Raw genomic sequence first — 22,644 nt, 5'->3', positions numbered from 1 at the left:
TTATTGAGAGTCAACTGTGATGGCTTCTAGCCAGACCTGTGGAGACTAGTTCTTCCTGTGAGATGAAAACCGCATGCTGATGGGAGTCAACACTAATGTTGGAGTGAACAGGCTCAGGGCCCAAAGCAGAGGTGCAGCTGAGGGAGAGAAGCTCAAGATCTGAAGCCACAGGGGCGGCAAGGCCGTGGAATGAGGCCCAAATGGGAGAGTGGGGAGAGGATGAGGCCCAAATGGGAGAGTGGGAAGAAAAAGCTACGAATAAGGGAGGGTCAGGGATGAACAGGGAAGGAGAAAGGTCAGAGACACAAGAAAAACCAACCGCAGACAGGAAGTGGAAGCAAAGGCAGTGAAAACGTGGAAGACCTGGAGGCTGAAGCCCTCAGTATTAATCCACCCTTCATTTCTATGCCTTGGAGGTCAAATCCCTGGTAATGAAAGACCCGTACCCAATCTCAGCTCACTGCGGTTTGTACCGCGCCCCGGGCCCTGTGTGGGCCTCTGGGTGATGGGACACAGGACACCTGTGTCCTATGGAAAAGCCATGTTCTACGGCTTCTTAGCAAAGCCAGCCAAGCAGAAGGACTCTCCCCAGGAGAAGGAAGACATTCTTGGCCTCTGTGGGAAGCGGGTGATTTGCCCATTCCTCCTAAAAAGGAAAAAGTGCGTTGTGAGATAGCAGTACCCATCTTTTACTAAATAAATGATGTGGCAAAATGAAAAGTCCTTTGCAGACTGTGACAATCATGGCTGTTATTTGTTGGAACAGCAGTTGTGTCCAGCATCTTGTATCTCATGTCAGCATCCCAACTCTTCTGTAAGGTACGATTTAGTATCTTAAACAGTATGTAGATGTGATTTATTCTTACGAAGGGCTTATAATAAAATGAAAAGTTTTTACTATGTTTAAATGTTAAGCAGCCTATACAAGTATTTTTAAAATATGATAATATGTTAAACAGTCTTAAAATATTAAAAATTGGAAATAACAAAATATCAACAGTGTATTTAGGTCATGAAAAGGGAGTGATTCTCACCTTTCTACTCTATATTCCAGATGAAAACATTAGAATTCATCATACACATGCGGTAAATACTTTTTAAAAATTAAAATATTACAGAATTGAGCCTTTCTGGAGATGATTCTTTGGTAGCTTTTTCAATTATTTCCTTTAGGATTGGTTTATTAGGTTTTTCTACTTTTTTTTTTTTTTTTAAGTAATCCCTACACCCACCGTGGGGCTCAAAACTGCATCGCTGAGATCAAGAGTCGTATGCTCCACTGACTGAGCCAACAAGGTGCTCCTAGATTTTTCCACTACTTTTTTTTTTTTTTAAAGTTTATTTATTTTGAGAGAGAGAGAGCCGTGCACATGAGTGGGAGAGGGGCAGAGAGAGAGAGAGACTGAGAATGCCAAGCAGGCTCCACACTGTCAGCACAGAGCCTGCTTCAGGGCTTGAACTCAAAAACTGTGAGATCATGACCTGAGTCGAAATCAAGAGCCTGATTCAGGGCTTGAACTCAAGAACTGTGAGATCATGACCTGAGTCGAAATCAAGAGTCGGATGCTTCACTAGCAGCTACCCAGGCACCCTGATTTTTCTTCTTGAATAAATTTTGGAACTAAAGGTTCTTTCCCAGAAAATCCCCATCATTAAGATTTTTAAAATTTTGATAGCATACTTTCTTCTTCATCTGCTATTTGTCATTTACAATTTTTAAATTTTTTCTCTCAATTGGATTTACTATAGGTTTTTTTGTTTTTAATGGGCTTGCTTACAAATAGTTCATTTTTGGATCTATTAATGTCACTTTTTCTATTTTCTAATTCTTATTTTTCTAAACTTTTACTTGGGGGTTTCTTTTTCTAATTCCTTGAATGCTCAGTGATGTGAGGAACAAAGGCAAAAAGGAAATGTAGATAAAATTAAATTTCCTTATAGCCTGCAGCCATTGACAAACACTTGAGGCAGGCAGGGTGTAACATTTCTCCAGGAACTCCCTACTGTTTCAATGTTAATGCCTCACTAGAGGGAAAAACCTTAACTTGACCTGCTGGATCCTTTGAGTCTTCTTTAACCTATGAAAATCCCTTTGGAAACTTCCTTTGTCTTTACCTCCCCCAACTCCCAAGTAGATAATCAATCTGTCTTCACAATCCCCGGGTGGCTCTTCCTGCCCACAGGTCCAGTCCCCGTGCTATAATAAAACCACCTGTTTGTGCAGAAGATGTCTCAAGAATTCTTTCTTTACCACATCATTTTGTTCATTTATTTTCTCCCTTTTTAAATAATGAAAGCAAGTGAAAATATACACCCATAAAATACTGTTATTTTGAAATAGTGTACTTGTGGGGCACCTGGGTGGCTCAGTTGTTAAGCATCCAGCTTTGGCTCAGGTCATGATCTCACCGTTCGTGGGTTCGAGCCCTGCATTGGGCTCTCTCCCGTCAGCTCAGAGCCAGCTTCGGATCCTCTGTCTCTCTGCCCCTCCCTGCTCGCTTTCTCTGTTTCTCTCAAAAATAAATAAAAACATTTAATTAAATAAATAAAATATTTTTAAAAAAGAAACTGTCTACTAGTGTTTTTGTGAGGTGTTTTTTTTCGGGGGACGGGGGAGGTGCTGTGGTAAATTTGGAAGATAGAAGTTTAAAAAAAAAAAGTTCAGGACCTGAAGCAGGGTTTGTGTTTGGAACCCAGTGAGAGAATTTGATACATTAGATAAGGAGGGAGAAACTCACTGAAGGGGGGCAGCAGGGGATAGTGGAGCTTCCTCTGTAGTTCGAATTTGCTCATTTCTGCATCTCCTAAATGTCCCACCCTAGTGTATTTCATCACTTGTATCTGCCTTCAAAGCAAAGGGAAATTGGCTCTGTTCTTCATCTTAAAGGAATTACACCCTTTTACCAGATGACCTGCCAGCCAAAGCATTTCATAGAGAAAAGGGATATCGGTGACATTCCCCAAACAGGAAAGTTGTAGGTTGTGAAGAACGAATGATGTTTTAAAATAATTCTTTCCTGGTTACAGCCAGCAGTAGTAAGTTTGTGTAGAAAGTTACAGTTTACAGGGATGCCTGCCTGGCTTTGTTGGTGGAGCTACAACTCTTGATCTCAGGGTCATGAGTTCAAGCCCCATGTTGGGTGTAGAGATTACTTAAAAATAAAATCTTTTGTTAAAATGTTACATTTTGGGGCACCTGGGTGGCTCAGTCAGTTAAGCCTCTGACTTCAGCTCAGGTCATGATCTTCCAGTTCATGAATTCGAACCCTGTGCTGACAGCTCAGAGCCTGGACCCTGCTTCGGATTCTGTGTCTCCCTCTCTCTCTGCCCCTCCCTTGCTCACGCTGTCTCTCTCATTCTCTCAAAAATAAATAAACATTAAAAAAATGTTTAATAAAATATAATTTAAAAAAATTTTTAATAAAAAAGTTACGTTTTACAGAAATAGATAATGTATAAAATCAGGTTCCCTGTAAGTTTACCTGAAGTGATAATCACTGAGAACACAATTATTCTGTAAAAATAGTATTATATACTGTTTTGTAACTTACTTTTTTTACTCCATATGCCTTTGGTATCTTTGAGTTTTTAGCCTTTAAAAAGATTGGGCATATAAAAATTTAAATTCCCAAATGTGGACATTTGGGTTTCCCACTTCAAATAAACAATGTTTCTTAGTGTATATTTGAACATTTGTGTAAATATTTCTACATGAATAATTCCAAGAAACTCAGTTGCTGCATCAGGAGGTATGGACGTAGTAATTTTAAAAAGTCTTGCTTTCCAAAAATATACAAAGTAAGAATGCCTATATTTTCACATATTTTCCAATACTGAATATGACTAATCTTTCTGTCTTTAGTAATTTGAACAATTTAAGAAAAGTTTGTTATTTTAATTTAAATTCTTTGTGAACTTGAGCTCCTTTTCATATTATTATCTATTAATATTTGTGTTCTATAAATGTCTACTTAAGTTTGCCAATTTTTCTATTGGCTTGTTGATATTTTTTTCTGTGTGTGTGTGTGTGTAAGAGGTCTGTGTGTTTTAGGCAAATCAGTCCTGTGTCTTTTAGACGGCTGGCATATGTTACTCTGGCTTAGTTTTTATTTTCTTCATTTGAAATTGCAAATTTTAACATCGCCAGTTACATTCGTCTTTTCCTTTATGAGTTTTCAGTTATATGTCTTTAGGGTTTTATGCCATGTTCAGAACCATCCCCACTCCCAAGGTAATAATAGCTTTTGAACCGATCTCCCTGCTTCTGCCCTCGTCCAATCCCCTTCACTTACAAGTTTATTTTTTAACACGGTAGTCTTTTCAGTAACTGCATCTGAACATGTTACTCCTCTTCTCAGAAATTCTGAATGGCTTCCCAAGAATAAAAAGCAAGATCCTTGAACTCACCCAAGACCCTCATTTCTCTCCCTCTCTCTACTCCCAACACCCTTTTCTTCCCTTAGTTTTGGACACATAAGCCTCCTCCCTGTGCCTAGAATATTTCAAACACACTCCACGCCAGCCTGTGCATTTGCTACCCTCTCCCTGAAACAAATTTACCCTGATGACACACTCACCCATCTCCCTCAACCTTTGCTTAAACTCCAATGTACTAGTGAGGTCCTCCATGTCCACCCTACTTAAAATTGCATTACTTGTTTCTCCCTCCAAACTTCGTATTTCCTTTATTTTGTCCTTGGCAGTAACATCCACCATCTAATACACTATACGTTTTTCTCATTTTTTATTGCCTGCCTCCCTACCTCATATGTACAAGCACACACACACTAAATTATAAAATCCATGAAGGCAAGGGCATTATCTTCTGTTATAGTTACAGCTTCCAGAACAGTGCCTGGCATAGTAGGTGAATTATCAGGGTTTGTATAAGAAAGGGAAAGAGGGGGAAAAAAACAACAACAACGATGCATTTCTAACCCAAGAGATTAGCAAACATCGAAATATTTTACAAGATTATATGGCCAAATATAGGTAAACCAGAACATCTCTAGTAGGTTTCATGACTGGTAATGTTACCAGTTACAAAAGTACGAATACCCTTCCTCTATACTCCACTAATTCTACTTCTAGGAATATATACTATGGAAATAACCTTACACATGAGACAGAAATATGTTTACAGTAACTTATTGCAGCAGCGTTTGTAAAAGAAAAGATTGGAAACCTACATGACTATCAACGGGGTAATTATTAATAAACGACGGCACATACGACCAACTGAGTACAATGCAATTGTTTAAATAGAGGAGGAAAAGAAAAGAAAAGAAAAGAAAAGAAAAGAAAAGAAAAGAAAAGAAAAGAAAGGAAAGGAAAGGAAAGGAAAGGAAAGGAAAGGAAAAGAAAAAAGCAAGCCGGAGGCTGCAGGAAGCCCTTTACGAACAATCTCCAGTATTAGTTGGTAAGAGGAGACAAGCGAGGGGAACGTGCACCTGCCGGATGCGTCTACCCACCCGTGCGCGTGTCCCGAAAAACACTGTCAAACTAAATGCTAGAGAACACTCTTCTTAAATACTGAACGATGTGAATGCATTGTTTTTTCATACCACGTATTTAATAAGTGAACCTAAAAAGCACTGGCAGGACGCGCCGCGGGCCCCGCCCAGGGCCCGCTGATCCGCCAGGTCCTCCCCGGAAGGCGGGCAGGGACGTGCGGCCGCCGCCACAGAGGCAAGGCTGCCTAGAGCGGCCGGAAGTGCCCGTGGCCGACGCCATTGGCCGGCCGGGTTCCAGCCTTTGTTCCGGGCCGCCGGGAGGTCGCGGCGGTGGTCCCTGTGCGTGTGCGCGGGCGAGGTGAGTCCGCCCTGGCTCCTGGGTCCTGTACGGGGAAGGGGCCGGGGGCGGGCGGGTCCCCACAGCCGCGGAGCCCCGGGCGGCGTGTGTTTCGCGGCGGCCTGTGCAGCCGCCGTGCGTGCTCCCGGGTAACCTGTACGCAACCCGGTGAGCCGCGCGACCTTCGTGCAGGTGAGCACCTGTGGCTCCGGGCTGCGTAAGCAGCGTCCGCTGCCCCCGAGCCCCGGAGAGAGGACCAGCCCCGCTCGGCGCGCGTCCGCGCAGCCTTCGAGGGCGCCGGCCGCCCGGGGTAGCGTGGCTTTGCGCTCGCTGCACCTTCCGTCGTTTCTCCGCCTTCAACTTTCTCTGCGAAACAAGCTTCCCAGAGACCGGCCTTGAATCCGCCCCAGAGACGATTATCCTCCAGCACAGCCCAGAATGGCCGCAGCCCTGGAACCCGAGGGACAAAGAGGACTTGGGGTAGCGAAGGCGGAAGACCGTTACCGGGGACGGGACCCCGGCCCACAAAACTACAGCCCCCGCAAGAGGGAAGTGTTCCGGCAGCACTTCAGGAGGCTCTGCTATCGGGATGCACCCGGGCCCAGGGAGGCTCTCACCCGGCTGTGGGAGCTGTGCCGCCGGTGGCTGAGGCCGGAGTGCCACACCAAGGAGCAGATTTTAGACCTGCTGGTGCTGGAGCAGTTCCTGAGCATTCTTCCCAGGGACCTGCAGCAGTGGGTGCAGGCGCACCATCCAAACACTGGGGAGGAGGCGGTGAGCGTGCTGGAGGACCTGGAGAGAGAGCTGGATGAGCCTCAGAAGCAGGTGGGAAGGGGACAGTGCCCAGGCTGTGAGAGATGAGGGTGTATGGACCGAGCCAAAGCAGAAAAGGCATGGGAAAGGACATCTGAAGGTATTGCATATGTTATCCTAGAGGAGAACAAGGCTTAGGGAGGGACCTGGCTGCCGATGTCGAATAACGCAAGGGTAGTTCAGTAAAGACGCCGGGGACGGATTCCGAATCAGTTTGGAAGGCAAATAGGTATCAGAGGTAAAGAAGTCTCCAAAATTCACAGCTAACTATTAAGAAATGGGCTACCTGGTAATAAATTTTTTTTTAAAAATGAGAAAACCCTCTCTTTTCATAGGAAAATAGTTAAGGTGGGTTCAAGTAGATGTCAAGAATGTTACAGAACAGCACTGTCCAATAGAATTATACTGTGAGCCACATGTGTAGTTGAGGTTTTCTAGTAGCTACATTTTAAAAAATGAAACCAAGTGAAATTAAATATATTTAACCCAAAGCGGGACGCCGGGTGGCTCAGTCAGTTAAGCATCCGACTTTGGCTCAGGTCATAATAACCTGGTTGGTGATTTAGAGCATCGGAGCCTGCTTCAGATTCTGTCTCCGTCTCTCTGCCCCTCCCCGGCTCACACTCTGTCTCTTTCTCAAAAATAAATACTAAAAAACCGTGTATATATATGTATGTGTGTGTATATACATATGTATATATATATGTGTGTGTGTGTATATATATGTATATACACACACATATATATATACTTTTATATATATGTAACCTTATATTTAATAATATATATACTTATCCCAAAGTAATCATGTAGATACTATAAAAAATGAGCTATTTTACATTCTTTTTTGTATTATTTTCAAAATTCATTGTGTATTTTACCCTTTGCATATCTCAGTTCCTGCTAACTACATTTCAAGTGCTCAGTAAGCACGTTGTGCTTGTGGCTATCATATTGGACAAAGGAGTTATAGAAGTGCCCCTGTTTGGTGGAAGTTGGGCTAGATAATTTTTAAGATTCTTTCCAAATCCCAAGATTGTGATCCTGCACTTCTGCGGGTCCTTGTGAGAATTTCACTCTCCAGTGGCCTGAAGTACGGAGATTAGTCATTTGTTGCCATTTGCAATTGAATGAGAATTTTTCCCTTTTGTGTTCCTGTCCCTGGCAAATGCTTCTTTTGATCTTTTCTCTAAAGGTCTTTTAAGTCCTTTCACAAAATCTGCCTTTTACCAGCCCAGCCAATGTTTCATTGTCTCCAGGTCCCAGCCAATTCAGAAAGACAGGACACGCTCTTGGACAAGTTGGCCCCCTTGGGAAGGCCCCATGAGTCACTGACTGTCCGGCTCCATCCCGAGAAGATCCACGAGGAGCAGGAATCTGGGGATCCCCAGAGGAATGGTAAGGAGCAAGACTTTATGTGTGTGAGGGAAGATGTGGTTCCTTGTGTTGGACAGGAACTTTCTCACTCTGATCGTCTCCTTTTCGAGTTTTCCTGTTTATCCTCCACCTCACTCTGGAAGATTTTACCTCCCTTCCTAGTGTTGCCTTATCGTGGAAAGAATTATGAAAATTTACTTTTTCATTAGACTTAAAAGCTGCTACTTGGCCCAGTGGATGGGGGATGGAATTTAAATACTCATTCAAGTTAATAATACCTTACATTTCTGGGGCACCTGGGTGGCTAGGTCAGTTAAGCGTCCAACTCTTAATTTTAGCTCAGGTCATGATCTCATAGTTCATGGGATCAAGCACTGCTCAGGGCTCAGAGCCTGTTTGGGATTCTCTGTCTCTGCCCCTGTCCCCTGCTCATGCTTGCTCTCGCGCGCGCGCTCTCTCTCTCTCTCTCTCTCTCTCTTAAAATAAACACTTTAATAATAAATATTATCTTAAATATCTATCTGTTATTATTCTAGTTCTGAATTCTCTTAAATTTACATTTGGAGCAGGAGAATTTGTATGACACTCTGTATTAGTCTAGTAGGGCTCCTGAAACAGAATACCACCATTTCTGTGTGACTTACACACAGAAGTTTATTTTCTCACCGTTCTGGAAGTCCACGATCAAGGTGTCAGCGGGCCTGGTGTCTGGTGAGGCCTCCTTGACTCACACACTTGCTGTGTCTTTACGTGGCCTTTTCTGTGTGCACGTGTGCTATTGGCATCTCTTCCTCCTATGTTTAGTTTTAATGTTTTTACTTATTTTTGACAGAGACAGAGCATGAGTGGGGGAGGGGCTGAGAGAGAGGCAGACCCAGAATTCGAGGCAGGCTCCAGGCTCCGAGCCGTCAGCACAGAGCCCGACACGGGGCTCGAACTCACGGACCGCGAGATCATGACCTGAGCCGAAGTCGGATGCTCCACCGACTAAGCCACCCAGGTGCCCCTTAATTACTTTTTTTTTTTTTTTTTAAGTTTATTTATTCGTTTTGAGAGAGGGAGCATGAGCAGGTGGGGGAGGAGCAGAGAGAGAAGGAGACAGAATCCCAAGCAGGATCTGCACTGTCAGCATGGAGCCCGATGTGCGGCTCAGACCCAGGGACCGTGAGATCATGACCTGAGCTGAAATCAAGAGTCCGACGCTCGGGGTGCCTGGGTGGCTCAGTCGGTTAAGCGTCCGACTTCGGCTCAGGTCGTGATCTCCCGGTCCGTGAGTTCGAGCCCCACGTCTGGCTCTGTGCTGACAGCTCAGAACCTGGAGCCGGCTTCTGATTCTGTGTCTCCCTCTCTCTCTGACCCTCCCCCCATTCATGCTGTCTCTCTCTGTGTCTAAAATAAATAAACGTTAAAAAAAAATTAAAATTAAAAAAAAAAAAAAAGAGATGCTCAATTGACTGAGCCTCCCTGGCACCCAAAAGTAAACAAACTTTAAATCCCAGTTTTGCCCAAACACTGGAGTTTTTGTTGTTGTTGTTTTTTTGTTTTGTTTTTTTTTTTTCCAATGCTCTCTGTCCTTTCTCAAGTGGCTCTTCCCACCTGGGGCAGTATTTATACTCCAGTCTGTTATGGATTCATCCTCGCTGCTATAAATTTTACTAGTATGGTTTTCTCATTCTCTAGGCTCCCTGCCAGGTGATTTGTCTAATCTGAAAAATGATTTTAAGTGAAGATCTTTCTAGCTGATACCTGGAAAGATGGCATTCAATGATGTATAACTTAAAAGAGTCTCTTAGTGCTTGCGAGTGCAGTGTGGGATATTGGTTAGCTTTGAAGGTGAGACCGAGACTTCCTCTTCTGTTCATTCTTCTTTTATAAACGTTGTTGAGCAGCTGCGATATGCCAGGGGCCATGCTAGATGTTAGGAATACAAGGGTCAGACTCCTCTTCAAGAAACAGAGAAGTGAGCAATTATGCTATAACCTGCCCAAAACAGGACAGCTGTCCCTGTGGTTGGCCTGCAGGAGTGTCAGAGTGGGTTTGCTTGAGCTGAGATGGTCACATGGGTGGGAAGGGAAGCATCCCAGGCAGAGAGAACAGTGTGGGGGGTGGGGAAGCAGCATGAAAGCAGCATTCTAAGAACAACAGTTGCTGTGAGGTGTTTTTGATTTTGATGAAGAGAATTTTGTAGAAGGGAAAAATGCAAGGCCAATGGTGAAAGTTCCTGGATACCATGCTGAGGAACAGAACTTCATCCTATCACAGATGGAGGTCTGTTACATTAAATAGAGAAGTGGGTGACACAGATTTGAGTTTTTATTTATTTATTTTTAATATTTTTTACATTTATTTATTTTTTGAGAGACCTAGAGAGACAGAGCACCAGTTCGGGAGGGGCAGAGAGAGGAGACACAGAATCCGAGGCAGGCTCCAGGCTCCAAGCTATCAGCACAGAGCCTGACGCGGGGCTCAGACTCAGAAACCGTGAGATCATGACCTGAGCTGAAGTCGGATGCTTAACCAACTGAGCCACCCAGGCGCCCCTGATTTGAGTTTTTAAAAATCACTATCAGTGATTCTACTTTTTTTAAAGTTACAAAGGCAAACACTGGAATGATATCTCCAGATGTAGTCAAAGATTATTTGAAGCTAATGAAATCACAAGTGACATATTCTTCTCTATTTTCCAAAGCCTGTAAGTGAATGAGTGCACAACTATAGTAAGGAGAAAAGATATAAACACAGGGCAGGGTGAGGGGAGACCACTTTCAGATATAGAGCATGGTAGACTAAGGCTGGAGAGAGGAAAGAGGAAATTCAAGAGATCCATATTATTCATTTATTAATGAACATATCTGACTGGATATTGGTGGTGGGGGACTGTTACAATAAAACCAAAGTTTGCGACTTGGGCAGCTGGCAGATAGTGGTGTCAGTGAGTGAGAGAAAAATCAGAAGGTGGATGTATCTATATGTGAAGATTTAAGAGTAGATTCGGTTTTGATACATACGAATTTGCTGTCTCTGAAACATCCAAATACGATTCTGTAGGCAGTACAATTTAAAATACGATTCTAGATACAGGAGGAAGATGTGGGAGGAGAAAAGAGATTTGGGAATTGCCCCCGAGTAGATGATAGAAGACATGGCTGTAGATGAAATTGACCAAGAAGAACGTACCAAGTGAAGAGACGAGAGGCACATGTAAATGTTTGAGGCACGCCACCATGTGAATTTGGGGTGGAGGAAGAGGATTCCGTAAAGGAGACAGATCAGGGACTGTCAGAAAAGTAAGAGACACAGGAGAGCGTGGCAGCCCGTGCTGAGACACAAGATAAGAACTGGTAAGAGGGCACCTGGGTGGCTCTGTGGGTTAAGCTCCCGACTCTGGATTTCATCTCAGGTCGTGCTTTCACAGTTCGTGGGATCGAGGCCCGAGTCAGGCTCTGAACTGACAGCATGGATCATGCTTGGGATTCCCTCTCTCTCTCCCCCTAAATAAGTAAATAAATTAGGGGGGAAAAAAAAAAAAAAGAACTGGTGTGCCTGGGTGGTTCAGTCAGTTAAGCATCCAACTTCAGCTCAGGTCAGGATCTCATGGTGAGATTGAGCCCCGCGTTGGGCTCTGCACTGACGGCAAGGAGCCTGCTGGGATTCTCTCCTTCTCTCTCTGCCCCTCCCCCACTCCTTTCTCCCTCCCTCCCTCCCTCCCTCCCTCTCTCTCAAAATAAATTAAAAAACATTTTTTAAAATCTTCAAAACAAATTTAACAGATAGGTCACAAGAATATTTTAACATGTTAACATGCTAAATTCTCAGTATAGAACACAGAATTATTGCTTATGATGGATAGTCTGCAAAACTTTAAGTTCTAGATGGTCGCTCTTTCTTTGTTTTTTTAATGATATCTCCGGACTACTTTCCCTCCACGTGTTATAAATTCAGAAAAATACAGTTCCTAAACCTAAAATTGTAGAGGTTTGCCTACGTGCTACTATCAAAATAACTTGTCAAGGGAAAATAGAAATTGTCTTCCCTTAATATAATCTACTGAAAGGTGCTTTATGAAATCTAGCTATTCTATGAGGTCTGAGAATTCTTACAGAATCCTCTCTGTCTGCACTGAACAGTGTAAGTAGGACTTTTTTTCTAAGATACAGCACCAAGGGCCATATACAGTTTTTATCTGTGTCCCCACCACCACACTCCCCAAAACTGAGAAGCAAAAAACTAACAAAACCCACCAAAACAAAACAAAAAAAAACCCTGCAGAAATCATAATACATTTTAAGACATGTCTTTCAACTTTATTAAAAGCATGTAATATCTGGTCCACATCCTCATTTTACTGGTGAAGAAATACACCACAGTGGTTGTACTTGTCTGAGTCTCCAGAGTTATAGGCAGAGCTGAGATTATAGTCAGGCTGGGCCTCCTGCCTGCTGGTCCAGAATGGTTGTTAAAAGTCATCACAATAACATACCCAAAAGCTACTATCTTTTAAAAATAATTTATTGTTAAACAGAGAGACTTTTTTTTAATGTTTATTTATTTTTGAGAGAAACAGCGTGAGCAGGAGAGGGGTCGACAGAGAGGGAGACACAGAATCCAAAGCAGGCTCCAGGCTCCAAGCTGTCAGCACAGAGCCCCATGCAGGGCTCGAACCCATGAACTGTGAGATCGTGACCTGAGCTGAAGTGGGACACTTAACCGACTGAGCCACCCAGGTGCCCCTCTTTGTAACACATTTTTAAAGTATTTCATTTTGAAGTACTGGGCATGCTATTAACTTACAGCACTGACTCTCCATTAGCAAGAAATGACAGTTTGTTCCAGTTTCACTCAGCATTTAACCTTGTTCTTTCTCCCCAGACTGTCAAGCAAGCTGTACGCATGGTGATCAAATGAGCTTTGTGGACATCTCCTCTCAGTGACCAGCAGGGCTGGGTGAATCTCAGATTGTAACTGATAGGGACTCTAGGTATTACACATGCCAAAATAACATTGGAAGGACAGCCCTGGCAGAAGATGTCAGAACCCAGTATTTTTCATTTTGTCCGTTCTGAAAAAAGGTCTCTGGGAATCCTATTAGCCTGAGACTAGCACTTAGAAGAGATACATAAACAAGACCCTGAATTCCAGTTGACCAAGAGGTAGACTGAGGTCCATGAGATGAAAAAGCTCACATTTGACAATGTCCATACGATATTCTTTATATTGTTCGGTTGCAGATCTAAGGGAGAGGATTATAATTTCAGTTGCTGACCAAAAAAAGCTGACCTTGTATTAAAAAAAAAAACACAAAAAAACCTTTTGAAGTCCTGATGAGATTTTTCTCTGGATTTCTCCCAAAGCTGTGGGGGAGAGACTTATCCTGAGGACTGGTAGATTACACTGAAGATGGTGAAGTGACCATTTAGGGCAAACTCTGTGTCTTTTGTTGTTGTTGTTGTTGTTAATATTCATCAGTCAGCCCCAGGAAAGCCAGCCCCTGGTGACAGCTATATGTAAAGAAGCTGTTGAGGCTAATTGCTGATGTTTCAGAACACTTCTTTTCATGGTAGGAGGTGTCTCTGATTTCCACGATTTGCTTGATCACTCTTACCCTGCTAACCTAGCAATACTTCTGTCACACGTTATACTTTTACAAATGCTTTATCCTATCTTCCCTCATCTGATCAAACAATGGGTAAAGAAGGCTCAGAGGTGAGAAGGAAACCAAGGAAACCACCTGCCAGAATTTATTTTTTTTTTATTTTTTTATTTTTTTTTAACGTTTATTTATTTTTGAGACAGAGAGAGACAGAGCATGAACGGGGGAGGGTCAGAGAGAGGGAGACACAGAATCCGAAACAGGCTCCAGGCTCTGAGCTGTCAGCACAGAGCCCGACGCGGGGCTCAAACTCATGGACCACGAGATCATGACCTGAGCCGAAGCCGGCCGCTCAACCGACTGAGCCACCCAGGCGCCCCTCACCTGCCAGAATTTAAACATTGATCAGTTCCAGGACTGGACTCTTGATCTTCTGGCTCTAATTTAGTCCTTGTAATTTCCAGCCAAAGATAACACGGCATTTACATTCCAAAACAGTATCATCTTCGAGCAAATATCCAAACTTTGAGAAAGTCTACTGCCTGGTTTTAAAAACTGATTTTTCAGGAGGAACAGATCTGAGGACGATTGGGAGCAAGGGGGACACGGTGAGGACAGTGAAGAGTGGGCTTCGTGGCTTGGCATCAGTGAGCCACTCGAGCCAGAGTTTCCAGCCCAACCCAGGCACTGAGATGCCCTGGGAGCTCTTGCTGCTGCTTCCTTCAGGCCAAGTGAGCCCCTGAGGACTAACTAAATGACAGCTGCACTGTTAGGATTCCTAGGTTCATTGAGATGGTAGTCACAGCATGACTGAATAGGTGACACTTTCTACCCCCTCCAAATCATCAAAACAGCTATTTTCTTACAAAGTTCAACTCAAATATTTACTGAGTACTTGCTATTGTGTGCTATTGTATGCAAAGCATGAGGTGAAGGACATAGTGATCAGGAAGAGGGAAAAGAGCCAATTTGGGAGATTTAGGGAAGACTTCCTGGAGGAGAGAGTATTTGAGTTGGACCTTGAAAAATACCTAGGCCGTTGGTTCTCAAAATGTGGTCCCTGAATCCGGAGTATCTCTCCCACCAGGAAACTTGTTAGAAATGCAAATTTTTGAGCTCTACTCCAGCTTTATCAAAGCTGAGTGGGAAGCCTAGTATTCTGGTTTAAGAAGCCATCCATGTGATTCTGATGCAAATCACGTTTCAGGGCTGGCACTGGAGATGAGAGTGTGGACACACACCAGACCATCCATTGTCACTTCCTCTATTTTTCCTGCCCTGCATGCTCTCAACCTGCTTTTAACTGATTATTATCCTTCATACGGTTCCTTTCTCTGATGGTTCCTACTCACTACATTCAGTTCAGATCCCTAATCCCACTATCTTCTCCCACTTAACCACCTATGTTTCAGGCCCTGACATGTTTCTCCCAAAGTCTCAGCTCCCTCCCCGTCTGTTCTCTGACCCCCTGTCTGTCCGTCTTCGTTATCCCCAGCGTATCCGTAGTCCTCATTTACCGCTCAGCACTCTGTGCACGAGATTGCCAGGTGACCCTTCACTCCACATCACTGCCTTCTCTCTTCTCAATCTCTTCCCAAATAACCCTGCCACCAGCCTCCCCGCTCGTCTCTTAATTTCTTCCTTATATTGTCGGTATGATTTGATGGCGCCAAATCTCTGGTTTGTGCATTGTATGTGACTTTTATAACACACTTAGAGCGTTCATGTGTTCTTTCTCAAACTTAGATTAGGACACCTTTGTGTTTGGTTACAGGTGATGAAACCAGCACTAAGAATGAAGTGTTGTCCCAGAAGGAAGATACGCCCAAGGACACACAGTTCCTTGGCAAGGTAAATGACAGACTTAACAAAGACATTCCTCTGCCTCCTGAACCCGGAGATGCTACTGAAAGCAAGGGCAGAGTGGAGTGGCCGCAGAGGGAAAGAAGGCGCTACACGTGCGAGGACTGCGGGAAGAGTTTCAGTCACAGCTCAGACCTCAGCAAACACAGGAGGACTCACACTGGAGAGAAACCCTACAAGTGCGACGAATGTGGGAAGGCCTTCATTCAGCGCTCCCATCTCCTCGGACATCACAGAGTACACACTGGAGTGAAACCTTATAAATGTGAAGAATGCGGGAAAGATTTTAGTGGGCGCACAGGTCTTATTCAGCACCAGAGAATCCACACGGGTGAAAAACCCTATGAATGTGAGGAGTGCGGGAGGCCCTTCCGCGTGAGTTCGGCCCTTATCAGACATCAGAGAATTCATACAGCAAATAAGCTCTACTAAGATGGTGAAGGAACCGTTCTTAGCTCCTCAGGCCTCATTAGTTCCCAGAGAATCCGCCTTAGACACTGAGTAACCTGAACGCGGGCAAAGCTTCAGTCGTCATTAAGCATTTCTCCGGCACCAGAGAATCTACCTGAGAAAGTTTCCTTTTATTTCTAAATTAGTTCAGTTTCTTGGGAAGAGTTAAGAGTTATTTCAGAAAGCCTTGTCTGTTGACATACTGCTGACTTGCAGCCCAAAATAGCCATTTTCTTGGTGGAAAGGCAGCAAATGCTACTTCTCAGCTCTCCTTGTTACTTGACCGTTCAGTGTACAACTTTGGGCAAACATTCACTTTCTTTTTAAGTTTATTTACTTTGAGAGAAACAGAGATCCCAAGCAGGCGCACACAAGTGTGAAGGGGCAGAGAGAGAGAGACTCCCAAGCAGGTTCTGTGCTGTCAGTGCAGAGCCCGACGTAGGACTTGAACTCACGAACCATGAGACCACAACCTGAGCCAAAATCAAGAATCACACACTCAACCAGCTGAGCCTCTTGTGTGCCCCTAAACATTCACATTTTTCTCTGCCTTCGTTTCCCATTCTGTAGCATGCAGATGACACAGCAGAAACCTACCAGATACATTGTGTTAAGTTAAAGCTGCTTTTGAAATTAATAACTAAAACAATACTGTTTTCCACCACTACTGCTAGAATGGCCTAAATATTAATCTCATTTTGATCTTAAAGTAGGGAGGACAATCATTTTGTGGAATTTGTTTGCCATTGCTGAAAAAGAGGAAACCATCAGGAAAGATAGCGGGCTAAGGAAGACATTCCAGTGGAAAGGAAAGCAGTTAAGTGATAAGTAGGAGCTATTGGGAAGGAGGGGGGTGATGGTGTATGAGGCATCTATAATGTGGATAAATCACTCCTGAGTCTCCCGTCACTGTAAACTGAAGGACATGGGAGGGATCGGTCTAGAACTGTATTGTCCAGTATAGTAGCCAGTCACCCACACATGGCTGTATAAACTTAAATTAACTGAAATAAAATAGAAAATTCTGTTCATTAGTGACATTTTAAGTACTCAACAGCCACGTGTGGCTAGTAGCACCTGGATTGGACAACACAGATATAGACCATTTTTATCTGCAGAAAGTTCTAAAGGGTATTGCTGTCCTAATCAATCACTGGTAAGGTATTTCCCAGCTTTGACATCCTGTGATTCTGAGTTCAGGAAGGTAGTAAAAGAGATACCTGAGGAGGCTGCAATAGCAACAGATAAAATGCAAACACCCTAAGAAAGTAATTTAGTAATAACTTTATAGCACCTTTTCAGCCTTAGCGAAAGAGTCTATTATAACTGGAGGATTGAAGACTATTAAAGTAAACACAGTAACCTAATCTAAATTAAAAGGCTAAATTATAATCAAGTTTTTTCTTTTTGGCTTGGAAATATATTAGCGGTTCATGTACTTGCAACAGTTTTACATCCCTAATTTGAGAATTTTAATGACATGACAGAAATTGTGGCCAGAGGCCCAGCGCATTCAGATGTATACCATCAAACTGCCCACTGGTTTTAGGAATAGCCTTACCAGAACAACCAGGCAGTGACCGAATCTCTGCCTGAAGACAATAGTCAGACATCCTTGCTTTTGTATTGTGCTCGACTAGTTAAACCACCACAGTCCGTTTTGGGTCTCTACTACCACTGGGAGATGAATCTTAGGCCATTCCTTGTGGCTCCATAAAGGTAAACTGGGCTTTTATGTCTTTTGAACATACTTGGTAGAAAATTTTAAAACCTCAAGCTTCACACTCCTACTTGGTTTTTATAATAATCATCTGGGCAATATTTTAGGCATTTGAGACAAAAGATTTTTTAATGGTCCTCAGAGAAAAGTAAAGCATTAAATCTCTAGTATTAAAAATGTCTTATTTTGAAAATAAAGTTAAATGCTTACTGAGTGAAGCTTCCCCCTTTACCTTTTGTCTTGCTGAGACACGTGCACGGGAGTTGTCGGCAGATCCTGATCTAGAATTTAGAGAGGCTTCTGCAGTGGGAAGAAAGATGATCCTGGTTGCCACAAGATTAGGGCTCTTAAAATTGGTAAAGACATGACAGACTGGTTTGCCTTTATCCTCTCTATGCTAGAACATTCTATTCAGATAGTTGTGAATACCTGTCAGTACAAAGAATTGTCCTAGTCTTAGAGTTGGATACCCAAGCCCAAAGTTAGCAGAAGAGAACTTATCTGCTAGACACTAATCAGAACCACTGGGTCCCTGTGGAGCCACCCGCCACCCTCCGTGCACAGCACCTGATCTAGAGGAGCCCAGGTTCTCGGCTACCTCAGAAGCATGTGCGTTGCTCCTCCCATCTTTTTCGAGAGAGAATGATTGTATTTTATTTTGTTTATGGGTTTTGTTTTGTGTTTTTTTTTGAAAGTGGTGAGGATTGTAGTCAGAAGCTTTTGTGAACTGACAAGACAGCTGTGATTGTCCAAGGCCCCTAAACGGAGGAGGGGGGCAGCTCTCTCAGCCACAGATGGGGGTGGTGAACTGGGGATTTTGAATGAGGAGCCAGCAGCTTTGAGGGGAGGAAATGGACAAGTGCAGGGGAGGTGGGGTTCCAGGAGGAATGGATGGGCATCAGTGAAAAGGGAGAAATAAGATCAGGGAGAGGGATGGAAGGAAGAGAATAAAAAGGAACAAGGGTGTAGGGAAAAGAACAAATCTCAAATAAGAGATGGTGATAGGAACAAGAGAGCGGCGAGTAATCTAATACTGGCATTGGTCACATTTGAGCCTGGGTGGTACGATACAAGCCATACGAAGGTACAATGAGTCTTAGGAGCACAGTGCATACCATTTATCGACCAGGTCTCCATTCTCTTCCTGAGCATGAAATTATTTATAATCAGAAAGTCCAATAATGAAAACACAACTAGAAAGTTTGAAATACTTGAACAAAACAAGCTGCTCTCCCATTACTGATCCCACAAGAGAGTTGCTTATACTAAGGTTCTCAGTCTTTCTTACCCAGATTCTCTAGAGCAAGGTTTCTCAGGCTTGTTGTATTGACATTTTCAGCAAGACAGTCCCCTGTGGTGCCCTGTCCCCTGCACTGTAGGATTTTCCCTGGCTTCCACCCACAGGATCCTACTAGCACCCCCTACTTGTGACAAGCAAAAAAAAAAAAAAACTTAGGTGGGTGAGCAAATGCCCCCTTGAGGGGTCAGATTGCCCCCAGTTGAGAACAGCTGATCTGTAGGAAAATAATCTGATTTCCAGGACTGTTCTTAATCAGACACAGTAAGATTCTACTTAGAGATGGTACGTGTGACCAGCGTTGCTAGACCCTTTTCCCACCCCTAAAAAATGATTCCCGCAGAACCTAAAATCTAAACAATCATGCTAAAGAATTAGTCTGCTTTAGAAAGCCATACCTCAGTGTTGAGGACCAGAGGAATCTGCCCTCCAGCGTGACTTGCATAAAGAGCTTACACTGCATTTAAGAATGCACACTTCCCTCCCTGGCAGACGTGTGGTGCTACCCTGTCCTTTACCCCCTGGCCTACCATGAGTAGACTTTCTGATTGGGATCTTCACTGTCCGCTGTAGTAGCCACCAAGCCCATATGCTATGCAACTAAGGAACTGCAATCTGAATTTTATTTGATTTTAATTAAATTTTAAAACATAATTCAGTTATTGGAAAACCTTTAGATATATTTAAAGTATATTTGGATATGTGAATCTACTTTTAGCATTTTAAATTTTGTATAATCTCAGTATAGATCAAGTATTTTCAATGAAAATGTAATATCTGAATTGAGATGTGCAATAAGTAGGAATACAGCTTTCAAAGATTTTAGTATGAAAATGTAAGATATTTGGTTAATTTTTATATTATTAGATGTTAATATTTTGGGTATACTGGTTTAAATAAAATATATTACTGAAATCAGTTTCACCGGTCCTTTTTTACTGTGGTTACTAGAAAACTTTACATCACATTATATTCCTATTTATTGGAACAGCCTCATCAAGAGCTTCTCGCTCTCGGGTACCTCCCATTCTCCAGGTTCCAAACCACTTTAATTCTGTGAGAGTAAGTTCTATGATGCCAAAGACTTTTTACCTATTATTGATTTGTTTAATGATCAACAAATATTTATTGAGCACATACTGTGTTCCACAGGGGACAAGGGCAGGCTGCTCCAAAATGTGCCACCATGGCACAGTGATTTTTCTTTTTTTTTTAATGTTTATTTACTTATTTTGAGACCGCGTGAGCAAGGGAGGGTCCACGAGGACTAAATGGCGCACAGAACAAAAACGGAGAAGCAGCAGTGGCTGGGGCTGCACCAGGAGTCGTGGGAACAAGTCTCCCGGGAGCTGCTACCGAGGTGCAGCAGGGGAGTCCTACAGGAGAACCGCCGGGTGCTGGGACCCTCGGCGTGGTCTCCATGGACGCCGGGAGCCCGCGGGCCGTGGCCCGGAGCGCTAGGGAGGCGGTCAGCATCCTGCTCGGCGCTCCCGGCCCCAGTTCGTTCCCTGCGTTGCTGCTGCTCCCGGGTGTGTTTTAATACCCGTCCTGTTCACCACGACCTCACTCCGCACGCCCCCCCCCCCCCGCAACACCCAGCCACAGGCCGGGCCGAAGATCCGCACCAGCCCGCGGTCCGCGGCCCCTTGCCGCCCTCCGCTCCGGAGCCGCTCGCAACCGGAAGTGGCTCGCAACCGCGAGAGCTCGGGAAAACGGGTCCGCTCTTCCTCGACGGCACAAACACTGGGGTTCCGGCCCGAAAGAGCCCTGGGGCCCCAGGTGCAGGCGGAGGAGGAGGGTGTGGGGGGGCTCCCGAAGGCTATATCCCGGCGGTAGGGACGTTCCCCGAAAGTCGCTGGGCCTCCGGCCTGGGCAAACCTCCAGGATTGCTCAGGAGGCCCGACAGTGACTGTGGGGACAGCCCTCTGCCCCCCATCCCTGCGACCTCTCATCTGGAGGAAGAGTGAAGGTGAGCAAATTTTGCCTCCCCTTAAATATGCCTGTTAGGGTTATTTTAGGCTGATTGTTTAAAAAAACAAAACAAAACGGGACAGGAGCTCAGACAAACAAGTAAAAGTTACCCTTTTGTAAGAAACATTTGCATTTTTTAAGGGAATGTCCATTTGTAAGGGTGTCTCCCCAGGAAGAGAAGGAAGAACTCTAAAACTCTAGAAACTTCTTGTCGACAAAGTAACAACAAATATGGTAACAATCTCATCCATCTTTACTGTGCTTCACCTGAAAGCCCCCATAATCTTCATTTGCCGACAGGTGGACATTATATTTAAGGTGGTGACTTGCGCCATTTCAAGGAGTGATGCCGTTTTCCTGGGTCTCCCCATGTATACAGGAGGTATACCTGTTACTGTTATGCCCCGAATTCGTGACCCCCAAAGACCACCAGGGAGCCGAGTCCGATGCAAAAGCAAAGAGCCTTTATTCGAGCTAGCTCGAACTCAATCCCCTACCTGCACGACGCAGCGTGAGATACCGGAGAGAGGGAGTTTCAAAAGCAGGAAGGTTTTATAGGGGTCTAGGGGCAGTTGGTGAGGTAATGGCTGTGGCCTCAGCCATTGGCTGGGGAAGGGTGGGAGTCCTGTTTCGCAGGTCGCCGCAGGTCGCCCGGCGTGTTTTGATCAGGAAGTTTGAACGGGTGAGCGGGAGGTTACTCAAGGGGAGGAGGCGTGGTCTGAGGTTTCTGCGATTTTCCCGGAAAGGGGGCATGTCGGGGACATAGTCATTCAAGGTGGAGGACACAGAACAAGATGGAGTCGGAAGGCGTAGGTCCGCCCTTTCATTACTAAACGTCTTTTTCTCCTGTTAACATTTTTATTGGCTGTTGGGGGGACCTCAGCCAAAAACCTGGAAGGGTAGCTTGGAAGTTATTTTGGCTCTCCCATAAAAGTAAAGTGCAAAACAAGACTGGAGTAAGAGAAAAACCATGAAGAATGGAAAAAGGGTGTGGTCATTGTGAGCGACCTATAGCTGCTCATCTCAGCAGTCTCACCAAACTTGGCACCTGGCACAGGTGAGCTCTTGAGAAGTATTACCTGGATGAATAAGGACAGATCTCAGGGAAAGGAATTAATAGAAAAGAAAGGAGAAGGTGAATCATATTGACCAAATTTAGCCACTTGACAGAACAACTCAAACCATTTTTCCTGTCTGAAATGTAGGGCACATCTGCATATTTTAAGGGCCACTGCATACCGGAGGTGGGAGAGAGAGATCTCGGAATAAATACTAGATGAGGAAGCTTATACTCTGGTCAAGAGCATATGCAATAATAACAAGTAATACAACACAGAATGTGATAAATAGATTAATGAAACCCTGAGAAGAGAGACCTGTTATGAGAATAACAGACTAGTGTTTAGAATGATAGGAAACAATGAGACAACTCCTGGACTTGAGAGGACTCGGCAGACTCACAGTGATTATGGGGTAAGGAGAGGGACATTCTAGAGGGCAGTAAGGCAGATAGGATTGCTAATGGTAGAAAGAAAGGAAAAAATCTAAATGTCTGTCAATAGGAGGGACTGAAAGTCTCTGGTCAGCTCAGGGAATGCACATTTGTTCCAATCAGACTACTTTTTGCCTTACATGGGCATAGGTGATGTCAGGATAAGGCTGTAACCTCTGTAGTACTCAGCCAATGAGGAACCAGGGGACGGACTTGCACACTAGGAGATAAATTGTCTGCTGTAACTGCCCCGAGTGTGCCTGTCCATCAGACACCCACTT

At 44.1% G+C, this 22,644-nt stretch overlaps 1 protein-coding gene across 5 annotated transcripts in view; it reads left to right on the top strand.

Moving 5' to 3' along the window:
* ZSCAN16 (zinc finger and SCAN domain containing 16) overlaps window positions 1-16,262 on the top strand; it is a 29,999-nt gene extending 13,737 nt beyond the window's left edge. The window contains exons 1-6 of one of the 5 annotated variants that reach the window (XR_006217425.1): window positions 5,726-5,811; window positions 5,983-6,615; window positions 7,863-8,001; window positions 9,661-9,813; window positions 11,056-11,267; window positions 15,345-15,430. Coding sequence is in view for 4 of the 5 variants with exons in the window: in XM_042985475.1 (XP_042841409.1) it covers window positions 6,229-6,615; window positions 7,863-8,001; window positions 15,345-15,865 (1,047 nt within the window). In the remaining variant the exon portion in view is untranslated. The other 4 variants (XM_042985475.1, XM_042985477.1, XM_042985476.1 and 1 more) reach the window with 4 other exon arrangements.
* The last annotated feature ends 6,382 nt before the right edge of the window (window positions 16,263-22,644 follow it).

This window comes from Panthera tigris, chromosome B2, assembly GCF_018350195.1.
Source record: "Panthera tigris isolate Pti1 chromosome B2, P.tigris_Pti1_mat1.1, whole genome shotgun sequence".
Classification (NCBI taxonomy): Eukaryota; Metazoa; Chordata; class Mammalia; order Carnivora; family Felidae; genus Panthera; species Panthera tigris.
This window is presented reverse-complemented; position numbering and strand designations above follow the sequence as displayed.